General features: G+C 45.8%; 1 protein-coding gene across 18 annotated transcripts in view; it reads right to left on the reverse strand.

The window, feature by feature from the left end:
- The window catches only part of FNBP1 (formin binding protein 1), a 160,819-nt gene extending 139,843 nt beyond the window's left edge, over positions 1–20,976 (reverse strand). For all 18 annotated transcript variants that reach the window (XR_004031448.1, XM_030818024.1, XM_030818021.1 and 15 more), the window contains exon 1: positions 20,709–20,976. Coding sequence is in view for 17 of the 18 variants with exons in the window: in XM_030818024.1 (XP_030673884.1) it covers positions 20,709–20,732 (24 nt within the window). In the remaining variant the exon portion in view is untranslated. The remainder of the gene's footprint in view (positions 1–20,708) is intronic.
- Positions 20,977–23,550: the final 2,574 nt, after the last annotated feature.

Below are 23,550 nucleotides of genomic sequence, written 5' to 3' on the forward strand. Positions count from 1 at the left end.
CAAGACCCTGTCAAAAAACAAAAACAAAAACGAAAAACAGAAGAAGGATTAATAGTTACATTAAGAAGAATGAGGCAGCTAAGGAAAAGAAAACCCCACCAAGATACTATAAGTGGTAAAAGGTACCAAAAAGTGTGACTAGTATGCTAACATTTGTAAGGGAGGGGGAATTTACTCATAAACGTTTGATAGCTCTCTGGAAGAATTCACAAGAAACCAGTTATGGTGGTTGCCTCCAGGGAAGAAAAAAAAAATCCCCTAATGACTGGGGCAGTCACACACCCAGGTGTGGCTTATTCAAAAATACGTAAACAAGAAATAAATCATGCTTTTAAAATCTGGTTTTTCCCCCAATTCCCCTTCAACAGAGTGTATTTAATCTTGGCTGAACCCTCAGCACTCACTGGCGTGTGTAACTGACTAGAGAGAGCCAGGAGGTCGGGACTGCACACAATAGGGTTAGCTGAAGGTGAAGCACCTGGGGCTAAAGACTTCCCAAGCCAAGGGCAAGGCAGAGCTGGGACAAAGGAGTTCAAAGCCCTGAGGTGGAAGAAGGCTGGTGCATATAAAGAAGGAGAAGGCAGCCTGGCCGGAGGAGACTATGTTGCAAGAGAGACCAGCAACATAAAAGGGTTGTCTAAATTTAGCTTTACTCGGAGTTGGGAAGTCCTTGTTGGGTTTCTGCTCAGATCTGAGCCCCACCCACTCCATGTTAGGTGATCTGGGTTCCTAAGTGTTCTCCCAACAGTACCCTCTCGGTGATGCCTACAGGATCCCATGGAAACATCATCCTTTTATCGTGAGCATTTGGCATTTTACTCAGTTTCCCTGAACTCAATCTTCCATCCACGTGAGTGTATCCTACATTTCCCTCTAGTCTTTTTTCCTTTCCTTTCTTTACTTTTGCCCCATGTCCCTAGGACTGGCCCACAATTCAGACTGGTTACCAAGCACCTAGTGTATAAAATAGTACCCTTTGATCTCCCTATGAGCTGCCTTGCCTGATGTCGGCCACATCTGAAGAATCAAGATACATATAACCTTTAGGTTGGCTTACATTTGCAGTCATTTAACCCCCAGGCCCCTCATCCCAAGCATGTGAGCTGGGTGGGGTCCATACTACAAGCAAATATTATCTAAATAAACAGAACTTGGCCAGGCTCAGTGGCTCATGCCTGTAAGTAATCCCAACACTTTGGGAGGCTGAGGCAGGAGGATCCCTTGAGGCCAGGAGTTCAAGGCTAGCCTGGGCAACATAGTGACATCCCATCTCTACCCCCCAAAAAAACAGGAAATAATAATAAATAAGAAATTTACAAAATTAAAAAATTAGCTGGGCGTGGTAGTGTGCACCTTAGTCTTAGCTACTGGGGAGGCTGAAGTGGGAGGATGGCTTGAAGTTGAGGCTGCAGTGAGCGCTGATGGTGCCTGGGTGACAGAGCAAGACCCTGTCTCAGACTGTTGCACATTGGTGACACCTAATTGAACACTGCTAATGGAGAGTATCTGTTGCCCACTCATGCAATTAACATTTTACATTTTCAATTTTTCTTTAATAATCCAATGCCAATTTCTAGATCTGCTTGAAGTTATCAGAAAGTCTTTATCCCACCCAGTTACTTCCAACTTCTCTCTAGGGTTTTCTTCCATCTCTAATGACTGTTCATTCTGCTTTCTCAATTACTGGCATCTCATAATCCAAGGAAAGCGAGAAAGTGAAGGAGGAAGCCATCGTATCATCCTGTTTTTCATTTCCATCAGGTGGTTCAATCCTTTTGGCAAATAAAGCACTTAACTGCCTAAAATTTTTCTGCAACGACATTGTTTATCTACCTTACTCACTTGCTGATCTGCCAAATTGACAAAATAAACAATAAACCTTAGCCAAAAGGTTTCTGTTCAGCGAAATAGTCCCTGAGGCCAGGCAGCTCACGCTTGTAATCCCAGCACTTTGGGAGGCCGAGGTGGGTGAATCACCTGAGGTCAGGAGTTCGAGACCAGCCTGGCCAACATAGTGAAACCCTGTCTCTGCTAAAAATACAAAAATTAGCCAGGCGTGGTGGTGCACACCTGTAATCCCAGCTACTCAGGAGGCTGAGGCAGGAGAATTGCTTGAACCCAGAAGGTGGAAGTTGCAGTGAGCGGAGATCGCACCACTGCACTCCAGCCTGGGTGACAGAAAGAGACTCTCTCAAAAAACAATAGTCCCTAACATTTTTGCCTATGGAGTCACACCCAAGACATTCAATCTATGTACCGAGTGCCTCACAACTTAAGGAATGTGCCTGATGATTCTAGGTGTGTGTCACTTTTTGAATTGTTGAACCCTTTACAAACCTCATGTTAACATTAGCATTTCTTTGAGCTACAGTGTGGGACTCAACATAAAATTTCCAAGTAAAGTTTCTAACTTTAGAAATCATCTATTGTAATTGGCATTGCCATGTTATCTGCCCATTATGAATCAGTACTCCTAGGATCACTATTTCAATGTGAGTTGATCCTGGAACTCAGATTACCCTGAAACACTTGAGTTGAAGGGACTCGAGGTCACACAGTCTAGTTTATATCAAACTCATTGATCACGTCCACAATACCCCTAACAAAAAAGTGATCATTCAGTCTCGACATGGAATTCAAGATATCAATGGAAGTCCAGGCGCAGTGGCTCACAGCTATAATCCCAGCACTTTGGGAGGCCTAGGCAGGTGGATCACCTGAGGTCAGCAGTTCCAGACCAGCCTGGCCAACATGGTGAAACCCCGTCTCTACTAAAAATACAAAAATTAGCCAGGCGTGGTGGCACGTGCCTGTATTCCCAGCTTCTTGGGAGGCTGAGGCAGAAGAACTGCTTGAACCCAGGAGGCCGAGGTTGCAGCGAGCCAAGACCGTGCCACTGCACTCCAGCCTGGGAGACAGAGACAGACTCTGTCTCAAAAAAAGAAAAAAAAAGATATCAATGAAATATCGTGACAACCAGCAACATGTGGAGGTGGATAATGATAGCCAACACTAGTAGAGCTTATTTCGCATATAATCCTATGGAGTAGGCACTATCATTATCTCCATTTTACAGATGAAGGAACTGAGGCTAAATGACTTGTCCAAAATCAATCAGTTAGTTAATGTCAGGATATGAACCAAGCAGTCTGGCTCCAGATCCACACTCTTGAACAATATGACACACTGACTAAATTGTAGAAATCTTATAAGAATGAGAGAATTGGCCAGGCACGGTGGCTCACAGCTTCAGCCTGGCCAATGTGGCGAAACCCCGTTTCTACTAAAAATACCAAAATTAGCCAGGCATGGTGGCATGTGCCTATAGTCCCAGCTACCTGGGAGGTTGAGGCAGGAGAATCGCTTGAACCTGGGAGGCGGAGGTTGCAGTGAGCGGAGATCATGCCCCTGCACTCCAGCGTGGGCAACAGAGTGAGACTCTTTCTAAAAAAAAAAAAAAAAAATACTTAAAATAAATATCCTTTCAAGATTTGAGGAGTGAAGACAGAGTGAATAAGTAGCAGAGACAGAACTAGATCTAAGATGCCTAACTGTAGTCTGGCTGATTTACTGCCTCCAGAACAGTAATTCTATTTCACAACTAAAGCTATAGAAAGTTGTGGGTCAGGTGTAGTGGCTCATGCTTCTAATCTTAGCACTTTGGGAGGCCAAGGCGGGTGGATCACTTGAGCCCAGGAGTTTGAGACCAGCCTGGGTAACATGGCAAAACCCTGTCTCTACCAAAAAACAAAAAACAAAAATTAGATGGGCATGATGGCTCACACCTGTAGTCCCAGCTACTAGGGAAGCTGAGGTGGGAAGATGGCTTGAGCCCAGGAGGTGGAGGTTAGAGTGAGCCAAGACTGCACAACTGCACTCCAGCCTGGGCAACAGAGCCAGACCCTGTCTCAAAAAAAAAAAAAAGTTTTGCATTTTGTTTTATATTCCTCAAAACAACACTTCTGAAGTAGATTGGCGTGGCTCATATTTCAAGGAAGAGGAAATGAAATTTAGGGGGGGAAATGGCAAAATCATATCTTACTAAAGGAAATTGCAATGAAATGTCCCCTTTTGTGACTCAGTGGTTATGTGGTTATGACAATAATGTAAAAACCCTGAGATTTTATGAAAAATGACAGAATCACCATATTCAAAGTGTATGATCATGTGACAAGAACCTTAGAAAAAACTCCGTTTATGGAGTTTGCATTATGAAGACATTAAGTCATCATGAAGTCTTAATGTCTTCACATCAGAGCTTTTTGGTTTACTATTTTCTCATCTTCAGAGAAAAAAGCATAAAACTGAATGTTTCTCAATTTTTAAATTTCATATTCTAAGAATTTCTTCAAAGAGACAATGATTTCATTTTATCTTTAAACTAGAATAAAAGGATACATGGTAGCTCTGTCCTTGAATAAATGAAGAAGGGGTAGTGTTAATACTATCTATCACAATTTCTAAGGATATTGTTCCAGTTACTATTGTTGTATAAAAAATCACTCCCAAAACTTGATGGGAAACAACTATTTTATTATGGGTCAGGAATTTGGACTGGGACAACTTTTCTCTGCTCCATCATTGCTGAGGCCTCAGCTGGGAAGGCTTACAGGCTGGGGGGACCCAAGTGCTGGGCGTTAGAATCATCTGGAAGCCCTTCACTCATATGGCTGGCAGCTGAGTATGACTGTTGGTTGAGACCTCGACTGAGCTGTCAACATGAACCTCTACGGTTGGCCTCTCTGTATGTCTCTTTATGTGTGCTGTTTGGGCTTCCTAACAATATGGTGACTGGGTTTTAAGAGTAAGTATCCTAAAAGAGCAAGGAAAAAGTGCATGGCATATTTGTGATTCTGCTTCGGAAATCATTAAAAAAAAACAGGGTCTCACTATGTTGCTCAGGGTGGTCTCAAACTCCTGGGTTCAAACAATCATCCCCTTCACCCCCACCCCCACCTGGGCCTCCCAGAAAAACCAGGATTCCAGGTATGGGCCACCATGCCTGGGGGCATCGCTTTAACCATACTTGGTCAAGGCTGTCACACAGATCTGCCTAGATTCAAATGGAAGTGGTGTAAGTCCCCTCTCACCCACTCAGTGGGAGGAGTCTTGGGGTCACATTATAAGATGAGCAATGTGGAATGGGCAATATTGTTGTGGACATCTTTCCAAAATATAATCTGTCCCACATGTGAAGTATCTCTAAGAAAGATAAAGAGGAAAATGAAACAATATTAGGTACAACAGAAATCTCAGTCAACAAGGTGTGAACTGAGTAATTCTAAACTTTCTCTTTTTATCTCCATGTCAAAATAAGCACATGGGCAGCTTTCAAAGGAAAAGCCTACACTATTATTCTGTCTTCAAAAGCCTATTAGAATGATGTGTGATATTAACTTCTGATTACTACCAAAAACTGAATGCCCATCAGTGGCCATTTATTTTTTTTTCCACTTATGACTTGGTACATTAGTTCTACTTCTAAGCCTATCAGAACTTCCAACTCCACTTATTATGTTGTTATAACAATTTGCAAACCAATCAACTCTTAACACTCTATACCCCTCCAGTCTAAAACACGGTTCACACAATGGTTCTCAGTGAGGTAAACACTTTGGCAAACACAGTGCAGAGTTACTGTTCAAAAGGGCAACACATTATGACAGCTATGCTAAGTAACAGAGTTCTAAAGTTAAATAAAGTGCTTGGAGGAATATAACTATGCCAAGAGCTTAGCATTTTACCAACTTAATTCTAGCTTTCTGGTTATCCAAATTTATATCTCCAGCCTGGATCTCTTCCCTGGCCTCCAGATGCATATACTAAGCTATCGACGCAATATTAGATAATTAGTTATATAACAGACATCTTGTAAAATGTCCAGCACTACACTTCTGTTCTTCTTCCCATCAAGCTCAATCCTACTGTTCTCAGTCTCATTCCCTTACGTTTGTCCATAGCATTTATCATTATCTGACACACTGCAAATACAGATTACATATAAGCACAACGTTTTTTACTATTTGGTTAACTGCCATTTTCCCTTTGCCTAGAACAATGCTTGGCACATAAGTAGTTTAAAATATTGTTTTTTTCTTTTCTTTTCTTTTCCTTTTTTTTTTTTGAAACAGGGTCTTGCTCTGTCTAGCCCAGCCTGGAGTGCAGTGATGCAGTCACCACTCACTGTAGCCTCAACTTCCTGGGCTCAAGTGATCCTCCCGCCTCAGCCACCACGTCCGGCTAATTTTTTGTAGAGATGGAGTTTCACCATGTTGCTCAGGCTGGTCTCAAACTCCTGGGCTCAAGCGATCCGCCCATCTTGGCCTCCCAAAGTGCTGAAATTATAGGCCTGAGCCAGCATGCTCAGCCCAATAATCTTTTTCAAATGAATTAATGAATGATGACTTATCTGGGTACCTGAATAAGTCATTACTAGAAAACCACAGAGAACAAAGAGTACCTTAAAATGATGATAATGTTTGTCAGTAGCTGACTGGGTAAGGACGTAGAATATTGCTAGATTTTAGATTTGCTATAAAGAATAAAAATGAGCAAAAACGGAGAATGCATGAGAAGGAATCAAAATGTTAAACAGTGCTACCTAAGCCACATCAAAACTACCTAGAAGAGCTTTTAAAATGACAGATTCTTATAAATGGCCAAGTGCAGCGGCTCACACCTGTAATCCCAGCACTTTTGGAGGCCAAGGCAGGGGGATCGCTTGGACTCAGGAGTTCAAGACCAGCCTGGGTGACATAGCAAGACATCATCTCTACAAAAAATGCAAAAATCAGCCAGGTGTGGTGCTGCAGGCCTGTAGTCCCAGCTACTTGGGAAGTTGAGGTGGGAGGATCGCTTGAGCTCGGGAGGTCAAGGTTGCAGTGAGCCTTGATTGAGCCACTGTACTCCAGCCTGGGTGATAGAGTACAAACCAACAAAAATTACAGATTCTTATACATAAAAAAACTACAGATTTCTCAGACTTGCCAATTTGGGGAATGCTAGAAAGTGATGAGATAATAAATATCCAGCATTCAATCTGGGTACCTGAATATAATCTCAGGCATGAAAGATTGAATAGAGATTGGAATTAAAAAGATCTAAACAGGGCCAGGCACGCTGGCTCATGCCTGTAATCCCAGCACTTTGGGAGGCCAAGGTGGGTGGATCACTTGAGGTCAGGGGTTCAAGACCAGCCTGGCTAACATGGTGAAACCCCGCCCCTACTAAAAATACAAAAATTAGCTGGGCGTGGTGGGGCACACCTGTAATCCCAGCTACTCAGGAGGCTGAGGCAGGAGAATCTCTTGAAACTGGGAGCCGGAGGTTGCAGTGAGCCAAGATCGCGCCGTTGCACTCCAGCCTGGGTGACAGAGCAAGACTCCGTCTCCAAAAAAAAAAAAAAAATCTAAACATAACTAACTGTGCTATAGTCTGCCTAAAGAAAGAATGGGTTAACAGGAAAGGAATCACCTACACAGCATCTATAAAACAGACGCTATTCTATCTGTAACGTAGACTGTCCTCCAGAGGAGGTAGATGCCTAGGGCTCCCATTGTCATCAGCCATTACACTCATCCAATCCTATTTTCATTTTATGCTCTCCAAGAAATGCTATACAGAATTTAGCTTTCCACCCAGATTAGCCTACAGGGAGAGAACGTACAGATCAGCCAACATGAATATCCAGTCTGCTTATGAATATACTTCTCACTATAAGTTTAAAATTCATTCTGGTGTATTCAACAGGCTTGGGAATTAGGTTAGCGTGAGTCACCTCCAGGCATATTGAAAATAAGAAATTTGCTAGCTTAAAAGAGCTGGGGAACAAACCCCGATAACCCTAACAAGGTTGTATCATCTGAGCAGAGACAGAGAAGACAAGAATGAAGTGCTGGTAGGTTTAGGTTTTGCACCCAGCTGGTGGAAAAAAGGACCTGTGGCCGATATTTGATTTACCCCACAAGCCAGGGCAGGGAACATTCCTCCCCCTTGAACATCTTGAAGTGGGAGGAGGCAGAGGGTGGCTCCTAGGCCTTCTTTGTTCACTACTAGGCCTTCCCTTGAATGTCCAAGGCTCCCCAGCAATCCGTTTTAACCTAATTCCACCCACATATAAACAGGTTGAGAAATGCAATACATAAAAAGGCTCTCTACTGAAACCTACTCCAGTAATCCAGTCAGCCAATCGGCCCAGCATGGCCTGCAGCTACCGAGCTCCTCTCCATCCTTCTCCACACTGAAAACTGGCACCACAGGTACCTGCTTTCAGCAGTTCAAGGGTATTTCCCATGCTCTCGAGGTGAGGCCATAGTCCTCGCATGGTTTTTAGCTATAGTCTGCCTCTTCAGGCTGCTATTACAGCTCCATCACCTGCTCATCATTTGAGAGCTCTGTGCCCTCCATGACCCTTTGGACATACCATTTCCTCCTTCTTTTCCTGGAAGGCTCTGTCCAGATCCCCTCTACCCTTCTGACCACCCCACTTCACCTGTAAAACTTACTAGTCCTTCAGGACTCCACTTGGATGCCATTTCCCCACCTGAGTTACACTCCTGTACACATTTCCGTGGAGTTACCCTACCTTAGTCCTTATTACACAATAATTTCTTTCTTTTTTTTTTTTTTTTTTGAGATGGAGTCTCGCTCTGTCACCCAGGCTGGAGTGCAGTGGCGCAAATACAGCTCACTGCAGCCAGCCTCGAACTCCTGGCCTAAAGTGATCCTCCCATCTCAGCTTCCCAAGTAGCTGGGACTACAGGCATGCACCACTATGCCCAGGTAATTTTTTAATTTTTAGTAGAGATGAGATCTCAGTATGTTACCCAGGCTGGTCTTGAACTCCTGAGCTCAAGCTATCCTCATGCCTTGGCCTCCCAAAATGCTGGGATTACAGGTATGAGCCACCGTGCCTGGCCAATAAGTAAAATGTAAATTTAAAAAGTCACTCATGGTGAAGAATATATTTTACATACACATATACACTTATGAAATCTAAATGTCCTTGCCCAAACATTTCCAGAAATTTCCATATCTGTTCCAATGCAAATACTTCTAAACCTCTTCATTATCTCTGCCAAGAAGAAATCAATCCCAAACTAAGCTGATAGGCAGAATAATTCATTAGATGTTTCAAGCAGCAAGTATCCAGCTTTTTAGGTGGGGAAATAATGTGACTTCAGTGGAACTTTTTTTTTAAAGTGGTAATAATAGCCAAAGAAAACTATTTCCCCCTAGGAAAAAACTTAAATCTTAAGGAGGCCCAAGTATACTGCTAAAAATTAGTATGATTAGTGTTTTGGAGTGGATTTTATTTTTGTTCAAGGAGGAAAAGATAAACATGCTATTAATATGACCTCCTGAAATCCAGATTTCCTGTCCAAAGCAACGATTTCCAGGCATTTTCCAAATATTAGGTTTATTTTATTGTTAACATGTACACCAAATTTTAAATCAGAAGGCTAGGACAGAAAATAGCTCATTTTTCATGAATCCTGCTTACAGCAGGAGAGTTCTACAATTTGTTCCCAGGGACCAGTTTTCTTCATTAACCCTCCCCATGAGTATAATAATTTGTATTTACCTATCACCTTTCATCCAACAACCTCAAAGTACTTTATGAACAATCTCTCATCTTTATGCCTTCTTGTCAAGAGAAAGGCAAGCATCATACCACGCTTTATAGATTGGGAAAGTGAGGAACAGAGATGCAAGGACTTGCCTGATACTAATAAATATTAGATTAGGCAAGCAAGGCAACCCAGGCTGAGCCCTCCAGCACTGCCTCACTCAACTGGGAGCACCCACACCGTTTGTCCCCAGAGCCTGTCTGGTCTTTAAATGGATTTCAGGAACCCATTCTCAATTTTGGCTGTGCAAATAGAAGTACAAGGGGAACAGAGATTCCTTTACAGGTCCCAAGTTTTCTTCTGCTATAGATAATAGAGAAAGTGTTTTGTTTCTTGTTCCTGAAGACTCAAAACTTTAAAACCCTGAATGTGGGCCAGGCACGGTGGCTCACGCCTGTAATCCCAGCACTTTGGGAGGCTGAGGCCGGCGATCACTTGAGGTCAAGAGTTCAAGTCCAGCCTGGGCAACACAGGAAGACCCCCCCCCCGCCCCCACCTCTACAAAAAAAAACTTTTTTAAAAAAGTTAGCCAGGCCGGGCTGGGCACAGTGGCTCACGCCTGTAATCACAGCACTTTGGGAGGCCGAGGTGGGCGGATCACGAGGTCAGGAGATTGAGACCAGCCTGGCTAACATGGTGACTAACATGGTAACCCCGTCTCTACTAAAAATACAAAAAAAAAAAAAAATTAGCCAGGCATGGTGGCGGGCGCCTGTAGTCCCAGCTACTTGGGAGGCTGAGGCAGGAGGATGGCATGAACCTGGGAGGCGGAGCTTGCAGTGAGCAGAGATCGCGCCACTGCACTCCAGCCTGGGCGACAGAACAAGACTCTGTCTCAAAAAAAAAAAAAAAAAAAAAGACAGGCCAGCTGCAGTGGCTCACACCTGTAATCCCAGCACTTTGGGAGGCCAAGGTAGGTGGATCACGAGGTCAGGAGATCGAGACCATCCTGGGTAACACTGTGAAACTCCGTCTCTACTAAAAATGCAAAAAATTAGCCAGGGAAACGCCTGTAGTCCCAGCTACTAGGGAGGTTGAAGCAGGAGAATCGCTTGAACCTGGGAGGCGGAGATTGCAGTGAGCCAAGATCACGCCACTGCACTCCAGCCTGGGTGACAGAGTGAGACTCCATCTCAAAAAAAAAAAAAAAGCTAGCCAGGCGTGGCAGTGTACACCTGTGGTCCCAGCTAATCAGGAGGCTGAAGCAAAAGGTTCATTTGGGCCCGGGAGGTTGAAACTGCAGTGAGCCATGTTTGTGCCACTGCACTCCAGACTGGTCGACAGAGTAAGACTCTGTATTCCTCCTTGTTCTTTCTCAATTTCATTAAAAATAGTTTTCACCAAGACATAGTTCTGTTAGGCAAATTCAGAAACTTGATACTACTACTAATTAATAGCCACATGAATTAATTTATTTAAATTAGAAAAGAGAAACAATAACTGGCTTTGAAAGAATTAGGAGATTACTGGACATCCATGAAGCATCTGCTTGAATACAAGCTTCATTCATGACTGTTTCTGCTGGCTCTGCAGCATTTAGTGGTGTGAGTCATTAATTCTCAGTGATTCTCAATATGAATAACATCAAATGTTTTATAAAGCAAAATCTACAGCAGTGACGGGGAAATATGAGTGAGTGGTGGGGATAAAGGGAACTGTGTACTACTAACACAGAAGATCCAGTTTTTGACCAAGTGCGGTGGCTCATGCCTGTAATCCCAGCTCTTTGGGAGCCCAAGGTGGGAGATCACTTGAGCCCAAGAGTTCAAGGCCAGCCTGGGCAGCATAGAGAGACCCCGTCTCTACAAAAAAAATACAAAAATTAGCAGAGTGTGGTGACATGAGCCTGTAATCCCAGCTACTTGGGAGGCTGAGGCGGGAGAATCACTTGAACCCAAGAGGCAGAGGTTGCAGCGAGTCGAGATTGTGCCACTGCACTCCAGCCTAGGCAACATGGAGAAGTGCCAAGAAATGACTTGCTGCCCAGTTGCAAGGACTGTGGCTAGCATGCAGCTTCCTTTAGGGTCTACCTCATCTTTTGATTCGAGGGCATCTCTTCTTGTAGCACCCCCAGCCAATGACTGAGCAAGCTGGCAGCCAAGACCACCCTCTTCTTGGGACGACCTCTGGCCAATGATAAAGGAAGGCAGAGGTACAGAGGCCTAGCCATTTCTACCAGAGGATTCTTGTGTCTGCCCTGGAGCTCCCCATTGGCCTGGTGGGGACTCTGTCAGGTCTGCATTGTGAACTGATGGCTTCCACTCTTTTCCCTTCACAGGTGTTACTCCCCAGTAAAACTGAACTCCTGACTCCATCTAAGCATCTTCTTCCAGGATATTGGCACAAATGGTACTTACCTTCCTGGATTCTTGTAACAAATAAACAAGATTATGGATGTAAACACTTTGCCCAGCACCTGGGACATGGTAGGCACTCAATAAATGGCAGTGATGATAACAGTCATTCAAGAGTTTAAGACAATAGGGATGCCAGGCACGGTGGCTCCTGCTTGTAATCCCAGCACTTTGGGAGGCCAAGGTGGGCTCTGCAGCATTTAGTGGTGTGAGTCATTAATCACCTGAGGTCAGGAGTTCGAGACCAGCCTGACCAACAGGGAGAAACCCCGTCTCTACTAAAAATACAAAATTAGCTGGGCATGGTGGCACATGCCTGTAATTCCAGCTACTCGGGAGGCTGAGGCAGAAGAATCGCTTGAACCTGGGAGGCAGAGGTTGCGTTGAGCCGAGATCATGCTATTGCACTTCAGCCTGGGCAACAAGAGTGAAACTCCATCTCAAAAAAAAAAAAAAGACAATAGGGGATGGCATGTGTGAAAATATTACAGTAACTACAGAGTTCACGCAATTATAAGTTATTCCCAGTTTTGGAACCACGGAGAAAGTAGACGAGTACAAATGGAAACTGTGACTGCTATTAGGTGTTGATGTAGGAATTAATTCTTACTAAAAACCTAATTCCAATCACTAGAACTGTATGCTCTAATTTAAAAAATCACATTGTTTATATGATGTTATAGTTTACATGTGAAAGGTATTATGGCTTTTGCAACAAGAAAATGGAAGTTCCATCTACCTTTCTTTGTTGGTGGGGGTGGTGGTTTGAATCTATTTCTAGTATTAAACAATTGAGGTTGTTGCCAGGCACGGTGGCTCAAGCCTGTAATCCCAGCACTTTGGGAGGCCGAGGTGGGCAGATCACAAGGTCAGGAGATCGAGACCATCCTGGCTAACACGGTGAGACCCCGTCTCTACTAAAAATACAAAAAATTAGCCGGGCGTGTTGGTGGGCGCCTGTAGTCCCAGCTACTCGGGAGGCTGAGGCAGGAGAATGGCGTGAACCCGGGAGGCGGAGCTTGCAGTGAGCCGAGATCGCGCCACTGCACTCCAGCCTGGGGGACAGGGAAAGACTCTGTCTCAAAAAAAAAAAAAAAAAAAAGACTCTGTCTCAAACAATTGAGGTTGTTAAGCTTTACGTAAGTTTAACATGGAATTTTACAAATAGGATGAGGTTTGAGTTAAAGGTTGGTCTAAAGTGGAAGATCAAGATAAACTGATACTAAAAACTTACAACTGGGAGCGGTGGCTCACGCCTGTAATCCCAGCACTTTGGGAGGCCAAGGCGGGTGGATCACCTGAGGTCAGGAGTTTGAGACCAGCCTGGCCAACATGGTGAAATCCCATTTCTACTAAAAACAAAAAATTTGCTGGGCGTGGTGGCACACGCCTGTAATCCCAGCTACTCGGGAGGCTGAGGCAGGAGAATTGCTTGAATCTGGGAGGTGGAGGTTGCAGTGAACTGAGATCGTGCCATTGCACTCCAGCCTGGGGGACAAGAGCAAAACTCCATCTCAAAAAACAAACAAACAAACAAAAACTTACATACCCCCAAATTACTCTCTAATATAATACACATATTTGGCCTCTTATTTTTAAAAAAACTTTTTTAACTAAACACATTACTAGGCTCAAGCTCGTATGAGTGTGCAAGTAAAACAGGAAACAAATATTCCTTTATAAACACTAATTCCAGAAGACTTCACACCCACATTCTAAAATCTAATTAGATTAATTTCCCAGGGCATTCATGTATTCTTAGTAGCTTTCAATTCTTAAGTGTCAAAATAAAGCCTTATTTTTAAATGTAGGTGGTGTTGATGAAACAAGTATGAGTAATACTTGCAGGAAACATAATATTAGCTTTAGCTGCTTAGTGGGTGATACTTGAATAGTTCTTCAAAGAACCACTTTCCATGTCTCACCAATGTAAAGCATGAGTTGTAATGTGTTCACATAGTAAGTATAGACACTTATAAAACTCATTTACGTGCTTAAAGTACAGTTTTGCCTACCAAAATGGCAATTTACACAAATTTTCAGGATTCTGTCTAATGTACAAAGTGAAGGCAACAAACTGGTATCTAAATATCAACTGCAAAATCTCCAGGCCTCCCACGGTTTGTTTTCTTTTAATATCCACTAAACGGAAAAGACGTGTGCAAAGTTTGGTCTCCTGGAGAAGTAAGGATGGCAAAACTAAGTTGATTTTGTTTCTCTTCTGAAGCAGTTCTGCCCTACCCACCATGGTTCAGGGAGTATTATCTCCCCTGTTGGTCTTGCCATGTTTGTCCCAAACAGAAATCTCTGAAGGGTTAAGAAAAAGGAGCAGTAGGCCAGGCGCAGTGGTTCACGCCTGTAATCCCAGCACTTTGGGAGGCCGAGGGGGGCGGATCACGAGGTCAGGAGATTGAGACCATCCTGGCTAACAAGGTGAAACCCCGTCTCTACGAAAAATACAAAAAATTAGCCGGGCGCGGTGGCGGGCACCTGTAGTCCCATCTACTCCGGAGGCTGAGGCAGGAGAATGGCATGAACCCGGGAGGCGGAGCTTGCAGTGAGCAGAGATCGCACCACTGCACTCCAGCCTGGGCAACACAGTGAGACTCCATCTCAAAAAAAAAAAAAAAAAAAAAAGAAAAAGGGAGCAGTAACAGCCGGGCAGGGGGCATCACGGTAGGTGGACATCTGTCACATGTAACCCACCTTTGGAAAGGCAGAGGCGGGCCTACTCAGGAGGCTGAGGCATGAGAATCACTTGAATCTGGGAGGCAGAGGTTGCAGTGAGCCGAGATCGCGCCACTGCACGCTAGACTGAGCAAAACTCCATCTCAAAAAAGAAAAAAGAGCAGTAGAAGAGCTAGGGGTGATTGTTAATAGGGTTCTCCAATTTAGCATTCAAGGGGAGTAAGAAGAGGTAATAATTCTCCAATACCTGGAACTGTTAATAATTAGTTACTTTAAGATTTAAAAACTAGTTTAAAATTTTGACACACCAGGGAAAAAAATTCTACACACTATAAAGTGTTCTTATACAAACATATGTGCACATATCATTCCCAAGTAGAATGAACAACAGAGAAGGGATAATTTTTCAAACCCTACTTTAAAGGCAAAAAAGGTACTTAGACTGTGTATTTGGGGGCAGAAAGGATATGGAAAATCTCTGTACCTTCTCAATTTTGCTATGAACCGAAACTGCTCTAAAAAATAGAGTCTATTTTCCAAAATGATACCTAAAATTATATATATTTTTTACAACTGCCGAAGTGCAGAAAGGTGTTATAATTATCTTCCCATTATTTTTAAAAAGCAAATGGTAAAGCAAAAGGAAAAAAAGGGATTTATTCATTTATCCAATAAATATTTATTGAACTCCTACACAGAGTCAGGCATTGTTCCCAGTACAGTTGGTAGACAATCTTCACAGGGCTGCCTCTTGAAAGTGCACACCACGATCAGGGTCAACATATTCAACAGCTGAATGTACATCATATGCCTAGCATGGTTCTAAAAATCACAGGTAGGCCGGGCACGGTGGCTCCCCAGCACTTTGGGAGGCCGAGGCCGGCGGATCACGAGGTCAGGAGATCGAGACCATCCTAGCTAACACGGTGAAACCCCATCTCTACTAAAAATACAAAAAATTAGCCGGGCACGGTGGCGGGTGCCTGTGGTCCCAGCTACTTGGGAGGCTGAGGCAGGAGAATGGTGTGAACCCGGGAGGCGGAGCTTGCAGTGAGCCGAGATCATGCCACTGCACTCCGGCCTGGGCGAAAGAGCAAGACTCCGTCTCAAAAAAAAAAAAAATTCACAGGTAAAAAAAATTACATACAATCGGCCGGGTGCGGTGGCTCACGCCTGTAATCCCAGCACTTGGGAGGCCGAGGTGGGCGTATCACGAGGTCAGGAGATCGAGACCATCCTGGCTAACACAGTGAAACCCCGTCTCTACTAAAAATACAAAAAAATTAGCCGGGCGTGGTGGCGGGTGCCTATAGTCCCAGCTACTCAGAAGGCTGAGGCAGGAGAATGGCGTGAACCCGGGAGGCGGAGCTTGCAGTGAGCCAAGATCGTGCCACCCACTGCACTCCAGCCTGGGCGACAGAGCGAGGCTCCGTCTCAAAAAAAAAAAAAAATTACATACAATCAACACAGGTGGCTCTTTTTTTTTTGCGGGGGGGGACAGAGTCTTGCTCTGTCGCCCAGGGCGCAGTGAAATGGCGCCATCTTGGCTCACTGCAACCTCCGCCTCCCGGGTTCAAGTGATTCTCTGCCTCAGCCTCCTGAGTAGCTGGGATTACTGGCGTGGACCACCACGCCCGGCTAATTTTTGTATTTTTAGTAGAGATGGGGTTTCACCATGTTGGTCAGGCTGGTCTCAAACTCCTGACGTTGTGATCTGCCCGCCTCGGCCTCCCAAAGTGCTGGGATTACAGGCGTGAGCCACCCACCGCGCCCAGCCCACAGGTGGCTTCTTACTATGCTAACCAATATGCATTATTCAGGTTTCTCTGTTCTCTTTCTTGTACATACTTCATTTCTCATTAGCAGTAGAGCAAATAAATAAAGATGACACAGAGGATACTAGGAGGCAGCAAAACCAGGTTCTGTCACTGAATAATTTGTTAGCTGCAAAGAGAATAATTACGAGGAAGGCTTAATTTTCCAATGGATTTATTCATACTTCACACTAATAAGCAAGCTAATAAAAAGCTGAACTAACACTTCAGTAACCTGTCACTTCCCTCAGTAAGTAGGCAAGGAAAAAAAAAAAACATTCAAATGTAAACAACTCTTGCTTTGCCATTTCTCCAACAACCAGTCACAACTTCAACAAATCTGTGAACATATTTACCTTACTAACACTGCCTTTTTAACAAGTCTTCAGTAAATGTATTTTGGTTAATTTTACATAAAAACATAATTTTTCTTTTGACTCTGATGCTACAGGGTAGAGGTAAAACCTACTTTCTATGCTTCCACGTAGATATCTTTCAATGTATATGTGACTTACAACAGATTCAGGCTGGTGTCTTGCACACACCATAGTTGTTCAATAAAAATTTTGAAAATTGATTAAAATGCAATGTTATGAAGAGCTGTAAACTATTTTATTATAACCCAATCACTTCAAAATGGCCATTTAAGCCTGGGCGAGGTAGCTCACACCTGTAATTCCAGCACTTTGGGAGGCCGAGGTGGGCAGATCACTTAAGGTCAGGAGTTTGAGACCAGCCTGGCCAACATGGTGAAACCCCAACTCTAGTAAAAATACAAAAAATTAGCCAGGTGTGGTAACGCACACCTGTAGTCCCAGCTACTCGGGAAGCTGAGTCAAGAGAATCGCTAGAACCTGGGAGGTAGAAGTTGCAGTGAGCCGAGATCATGACATTGCACTCCAGCCTGGGCAACAAGAGTGAAGTTTTGTCTCAAAAAAAAAAAAAAAAAAAGAAAGAAAGAAAGTTTATTTCTATGGAGGGACTAAAGAAAAGTAAAAAAGAAAGAGGAAGAGAAAGGTTTTACTCCCCCTACAAAGCAGGATGTGGCTTAGGAGCAGGCCTTCAGTGTAAAATGCACTTTAGAAACCTGTAGTTTTTACAAGCCTATATTGATTTTAAACTGAAGTCCTAAAATGTATGTAAAATCTGATAGTATTTGTGAAGGTCTCTGCAAGCTGCAACCACCTGTTACAAATAACTCATGGCCACCCAAACCGTAGCTCTTTCTCCATCTAGAAGAATAATTCTGTCAAGTTCGGCTTGAGCGCCCCATCATTATCTCATTATACATGTGCATGATTCCAAAGCCACCACTCAAGGAAAACCCTTAATCACTGCCCTCCGCTGGGCTACCCGATGTACCACACATCACCAAGTCTCTGACCACTGGAGAAACTGGGGTTTACTTTTCATAAACCAGTTTTTTTAAATCTCAAAAGCTCACATTCTAGTTTTTTTAAATCTCAAAAGCTACTAAGCCTTACACATCTTTGCATTTCACCTGAAAACTTAGATTTTGCATTTCTCTTAGTAGCACAATCATGCGTTCATTCCTTTCCCTATATTAAACTGTAAGCTACTCAAAGGCAAATGCTGGTACTCATAAGAACGTCTTTTTTAAGGTCAAGCGTGGTGGCTCACGCCTGCAATCCCAGCACTTTGGGAGGCTGAGGCAGGCGGATTACCTGAGGTCAGGAGTTTAAGACCAGCCGGGCCAACACGCGAAACCCAGTCTCTACTAAATACACAAAAAATTTAGCCGGGCATGGTGGCAGGCGCCTGTAGTCCCAGCTACTTGGGAGGCTGAGGCAGGAGAATTGTTTGAACCTGGGAGGCAGAGGCTGCAGTGAGCTGAGATGGCGCCACTGCATGCCAGCCTGGGCAGGCAACAGAGCAAGACTCTGTCTCAGAAAAAAAAAAAAAAAAAAAAAAAGAATTTCTTTCTAAAAACTCCTCATTGCCATACACTTGCATATACAGAACTGTTAACTGATTCATTCTTCCTCATAAAATTGTCAAGTGAAAAAATTACAAATAGTTCACATCCTTCTCCTTTAAAACTATTTTCCAATTACTTGTATTGTAGAAAATGTCAAATATATATACTAGAAAGAATAGTGTAATGAACATTTCTGTACTCAGCATCTGGCTTCAATAATGGCCAACTCTGTCTCACTATCTCCCACCTACTAACAACCCAAATAATTGTGAAGCAAATCTAAGATTTCATAGCATTTATATTTGTATATATTCCAGTTCCCATTTATTTTCTTTTTTCTTTTTAAGAGGAGGCCTCTCCAGATATTCCCCAAGCTGTTCTTGAACACCTGGGCCCAAAAGATCCTCCCGACTCGGCCTCCCAAGGTGCTGGGAATACAGGCCTGAGCCACTGCGCCCGGCCTCTCTCATTTATTTTCAACCACTCCTAACCCTGCCTTCCTTCCCACTTCTCCACCCTCAAAAAGAAATGTACAGAATAATGCAGGCAATTGCCGCTGTTTTAGCAGTTTTGCTCATAGCCACTGCCTCTCTTTGGAATTATATTCTATCCCATTCACCAACATCACTGAACTGTCCACCAAGGTATTGTGTTCGGTCCCTATTTCACTTAGAAATATATTGTACATTTTCCCTCCATAATTCCATCCACCTGTCTGAACAAGTGAAAAAAAAATTGTGCCACAATTTCTACTGTCTTGATAAAGATTACTTCTGATTTGCTTCCCCACCCCAGATAAGCTAAAGAGAGCTAAAGGGAGTGGAAGGATTAGAAGAGGAAAAAAACTTCAATACAGCACTCAAAGTGGTAGATTTTGCCTAAACCGGCGTGTGCAAATATTTTAAACTATTTTATTTTCAAAATGGATACTTGTAAACATCAGCGGAAATTTTGTCATGAATCCCTTTTAGGCAGAAGATGTTTATAAAATGAATTATCTTAATTTAAGGGAGCTATTGCCCTCAGGATTTTGGTAATAACAACCGTAGCTGCTTCTGTACCTAACAAATGGTTATGTAAAAACAATTAAAGCAAAACAAAACAAAACAAAACAAAAAACAAGGGAGGATGCGCTCTGTTTCCGTAATTGCTCTAACCTTGTTTTATTTTGACATGAGATTTCTTGGCCTCATCTCAGATAGCAACACCACCCTACACTTTCTCCTCCACACCCTTTGCAAATAGAATTCCAAAAGGTAGTGCAGGCACTTCAGAGTTCATCCTGGGAAACGGCTCATCTTGAGGGCATTTCAGTGCAGTAACCGAGATTTCGTCTACTCCTTCCCGGGCCGCCGCACTGCCCATCCCCTGCCCAGTGATGTCCCCAGGAATCCGGGGACGGCAGGAAAAGAGCTCCATCCACAGCCGGCCACTCGCCTTCCCGGGGACGGCCCTCAGCCCTGAGGGCTGCCCGTTTACCGTGCGCATCCTCCGGCCAAGCATCCCCGCGAGGCGCCCCTCACCGCCAACTTTCCCCATTGGAAACTCTTTTCTCCGAACAACCGTTAAAGATCATTGACCCCGCGAACGCCTCTTCCTGAGGGAGATCACGTAAGATCTCTCCCCAACTCCCACTTTCCCCTCCAGACCAGACGTCGCAGTGCCCACATCCCACTCAGGATTGAGCTACCCCGAAAGAACAAGTGCGCCCGGAGCCGCCACGGACCAGAAGTCCTCGCCTCCAGAGCGAAGACCGCACTCTCGCCCCGGCACCTCAAAACCCGACCCCCGGCGCTCGCCCCGGCCGCCCCGCCCCCGGGGAAGCGCCCGATCCGCCAGCGCCTCCGCGGAGCCAGGACAGAACTCGCGGCCGGGGCGTCCAGAGACCCAACGCAGCGCCGCGCAGCCGGGGCCTCCACGCCCCCACGCCCGGTCCCGGCCCTCCCCGGGCATCCGCGGCTCGCCCCGGGGGATTAGGGCTCGGCCCGACACACACCGCCCGCCCCTGGGCGCCGGGGACAGGGAGGCCCGCCCGCGCCTCTCCTCAGGCCGCCGGGGACCCACACCAACTCCCCTCGCCTCCGAAGGACGAGCCGGCCCGCACCTCCTGCTCGGGCCAAGGCCGACGAGGGGCATTGGTACCCCGCCTCCTCCCCAGGCCGCGGGGACCCCGACCAGCGCGCCCTCGCCTCCGCCCGGCAGCGCGGCCCGCGCCCCCTCCCCAGGCCGCGGGGAAACGCAGCGCGCGCCCCGCATCTGCCCGCGGGCCCAGCCCCTCACTCACCCAGAGCTCGGTGCCCCAGCTCATGGTGCAGGGGACGCTAAGGGGCGCTCCGCGCGGCGGGCGCGGCTCTCTGGTCCCCCTCCCCGGCGATCCCTTTGCCCCCCGAGATCCCCGCGACGGCGGAAAGCCCGGAGTCCGCGCGGCCTCCTCCGGCTCGCAGCTCCTCGCCCGGGGTCTCCTCAGCGGCTCCTCCTCCCCGTCGCTCCACAGCAAAATGGCCCGAGGAAGCAGCAGCCGCGGCCGCCGCAGCGCCCGCCCGCCCTACACCCGAGAGGGGGAGGGGCGGGAGGGGAGGGGAGGGGCGCGGGGGCGGGGCCGGCCTGACAGCTCGCGCACGCGCGCCCGCCCCGCCCCGGCCCGGCCCCCTCCCCCGGGCTCCCCCGGCCTGGTCCGCGTCGCCCTGGGGTCCGGAAGGACGCAGAGGGAGGTGTGAGGGACGGCGGGACCCGGATCCCTAGGACTCCCTCTGCCAATCTCCTAATGACTTCTTAATGACCACTCTCTGCTCGCAGTACTAGCGCTTGCCTTGAAACCCGGCAAGCCCTGGGATCACTGATGCTCCGCCGCGGTCTGAGATCGCTCCCCTGCGCGCAGCGCCGCTCTGGATTTAAAGACAATACTTTCCCCTGGCAGCCATGCGCGCCGAGCAGAGTCAGCCCGGGAGGCTCTTTTCCCACCGCCGGAGGGAGGCCCGAGAGTCCCGGAGGCTGGCGCGGTGGGAGTGGGGAGGTGGTAACTGCGCGCTGTGCGAATAGAGACGTCGAGGCAAGCGCGACGGCCTCGAGTGGCTAGGGAAAGAATCCAGGGGCGTGCACCCAGTGATTTCCAACTTGTTCAGCCAAGAAACTCTCAGGCGTGAAATCACGTTACCGCCTAGGGTAAAAGCAAAGGCGTGGGGTACACAGATAATTTGTTTGGTTCATATCCAGCCTCCCGCACGTGCTGGCCCGGCGGAGGCGGACAATTGCTCCACCGCGGGAAGCGCAGGGCACAGTCCACCAGATGGAGGCAAATAACGCGTCCATCTCACTGCCCGGAGGTGAGGATCAGGGGTGAGCCAAGGCCTAGTGTTGGTAAACCCAGCGCTCATTTTATCAGTAGACGGACTCCTTCTCTATATATCCAAAAGTCTGCACAAATGTTGTTCCTGACAAGCTATGGAAAATGTTTGGAATTCCAACTCCTGAATCACTAGCCCTTTCCCCACAGCTTATCTTTCTCCCTCGGTTAATGCTACTACTGGATCCTTTTCTGAGTAACCGTGCGACTCCCAACATGGGCCCCCAGTTAAAAAATATTTTACGATGATGCATTTCTTCAATCCCGCCCCACCATTTTCAACCTGCTTATCACTCTCCTCCATTAAAAGGTGGAGCTAACCCGGGTCTGGTGGCTCATGCCTGTAATCCCAGCACATCAGGAGGCCCAGGCGGGAGGATGGCTGGGGGCCAGGAAATTTGAGACCAGCCTGGGCAACATCGCAAGACCCTGTCTCTACAAAAAGAAAAAAAAGATGTTAGCTGGGCATGGTGGCATGCACCTGTGGTCCCAGCTACTTGAGAGGCTGAGACAGGAGGATCGCTTGAGCCTAGAAGTTTGAAGTTGCAGTGAGGCATGATGGTGCCATTGCCCTCCAGCTTGAGCAACAGAGCAAGACCCTGTCTCAAAAATATTAACAGTAATGAATTAAAGCCAGGCGTGGTGGCTCATGCCTGTAATCCCAACACTTTGGGAGGCAGAAATGAGTGGATCTTCCGAGGTCAGGAGTTTGAGACCAGCCTGGCCAACATGGAGAAACCCCGTCTCTACTAAACACACAAAAGTTAGCTGGGCGTGGTGACAGGCGCCTGTAATCCCAGCTACTCAGGAGGCTGAGGCAAGAGAATCGCTTGAACCTGGGAGGCAGAAGTTGGAGTGAGCTAAGATTGTGCCACTGCACTCCAGCCTGGGTGACAGAACGAGACCGTGTCTCAAAAAATAAAATAAAATGAATAATAATAATAAATTAAGAGGTGGAGCTACAAAAAAAAAAAAAAAAAACCTCTTGCAGATAAACCTCCAACTCTACTTCCTTTGTTGGGCAGTTACAATAAATTTAAGTTGTCAAAACTGTTTTGGTCTGCCTTTTTTCAGTTACAACCCTCCCTTCCTGCCCACCCCCATTCTTGTGTCTGTATAAATATTTTGCTCTCAGTTACCAGGTCTGAGTTCTCTTTCCTCCAGAGACTGCTAGATATATAACAATGAGAACCGCCAGCTACCTATCTCCTAAGGCAGATTAATAGCCAGAGTGAGTTGGAGGGGGAAATTCAAACAATGCTGCACAGTTTAGTCTGCTAAAATTTGGAAATGGTACATGCAATGCAGGTTTATCTAACAAGACTTTGCCTCAGTAATCACCTTCCTGCCAGGGCTTGACTTTTTAGTCAAATACAGTGATCTAATCTTGACCAAGTTCTTGGAGACTTCTCAAAAACAGTGACCACTTGTGAAAATACTCCAATCAAGAAGTAAAACAACCTGCTGCTTTAAAGAGGAGAAAGAGGAAGAGGAAGGGACAGCAGAAGAAAAAAAGAGACCACATGAAGATGAAACTTTTTAAGACGAGTAAGCAGGAAATTGTTAGTTATAGGAAGGAACCCATTAAAAGCTGCCGCAGAACTCTATGGATGTGAGTTAATTATACAACACTGCAAATATCTTTAACTTCATTAAGCTTTGGCAGTAACTGGAAAATGCTTGAAAGTGTCAGAATCTTCAAAAAATAAAGGAGAGAGACACCAATGATCATGAAGCCATGAGAACAGGGTTTGGGATAAAATGAAATAAGCCAGCAGAAAAA

This window comes from Nomascus leucogenys, chromosome 8, assembly GCF_006542625.1.
Source record: "Nomascus leucogenys isolate Asia chromosome 8, Asia_NLE_v1, whole genome shotgun sequence".
In the NCBI taxonomy this organism is placed as follows: domain Eukaryota; kingdom Metazoa; phylum Chordata; class Mammalia; order Primates; family Hylobatidae; genus Nomascus; species Nomascus leucogenys.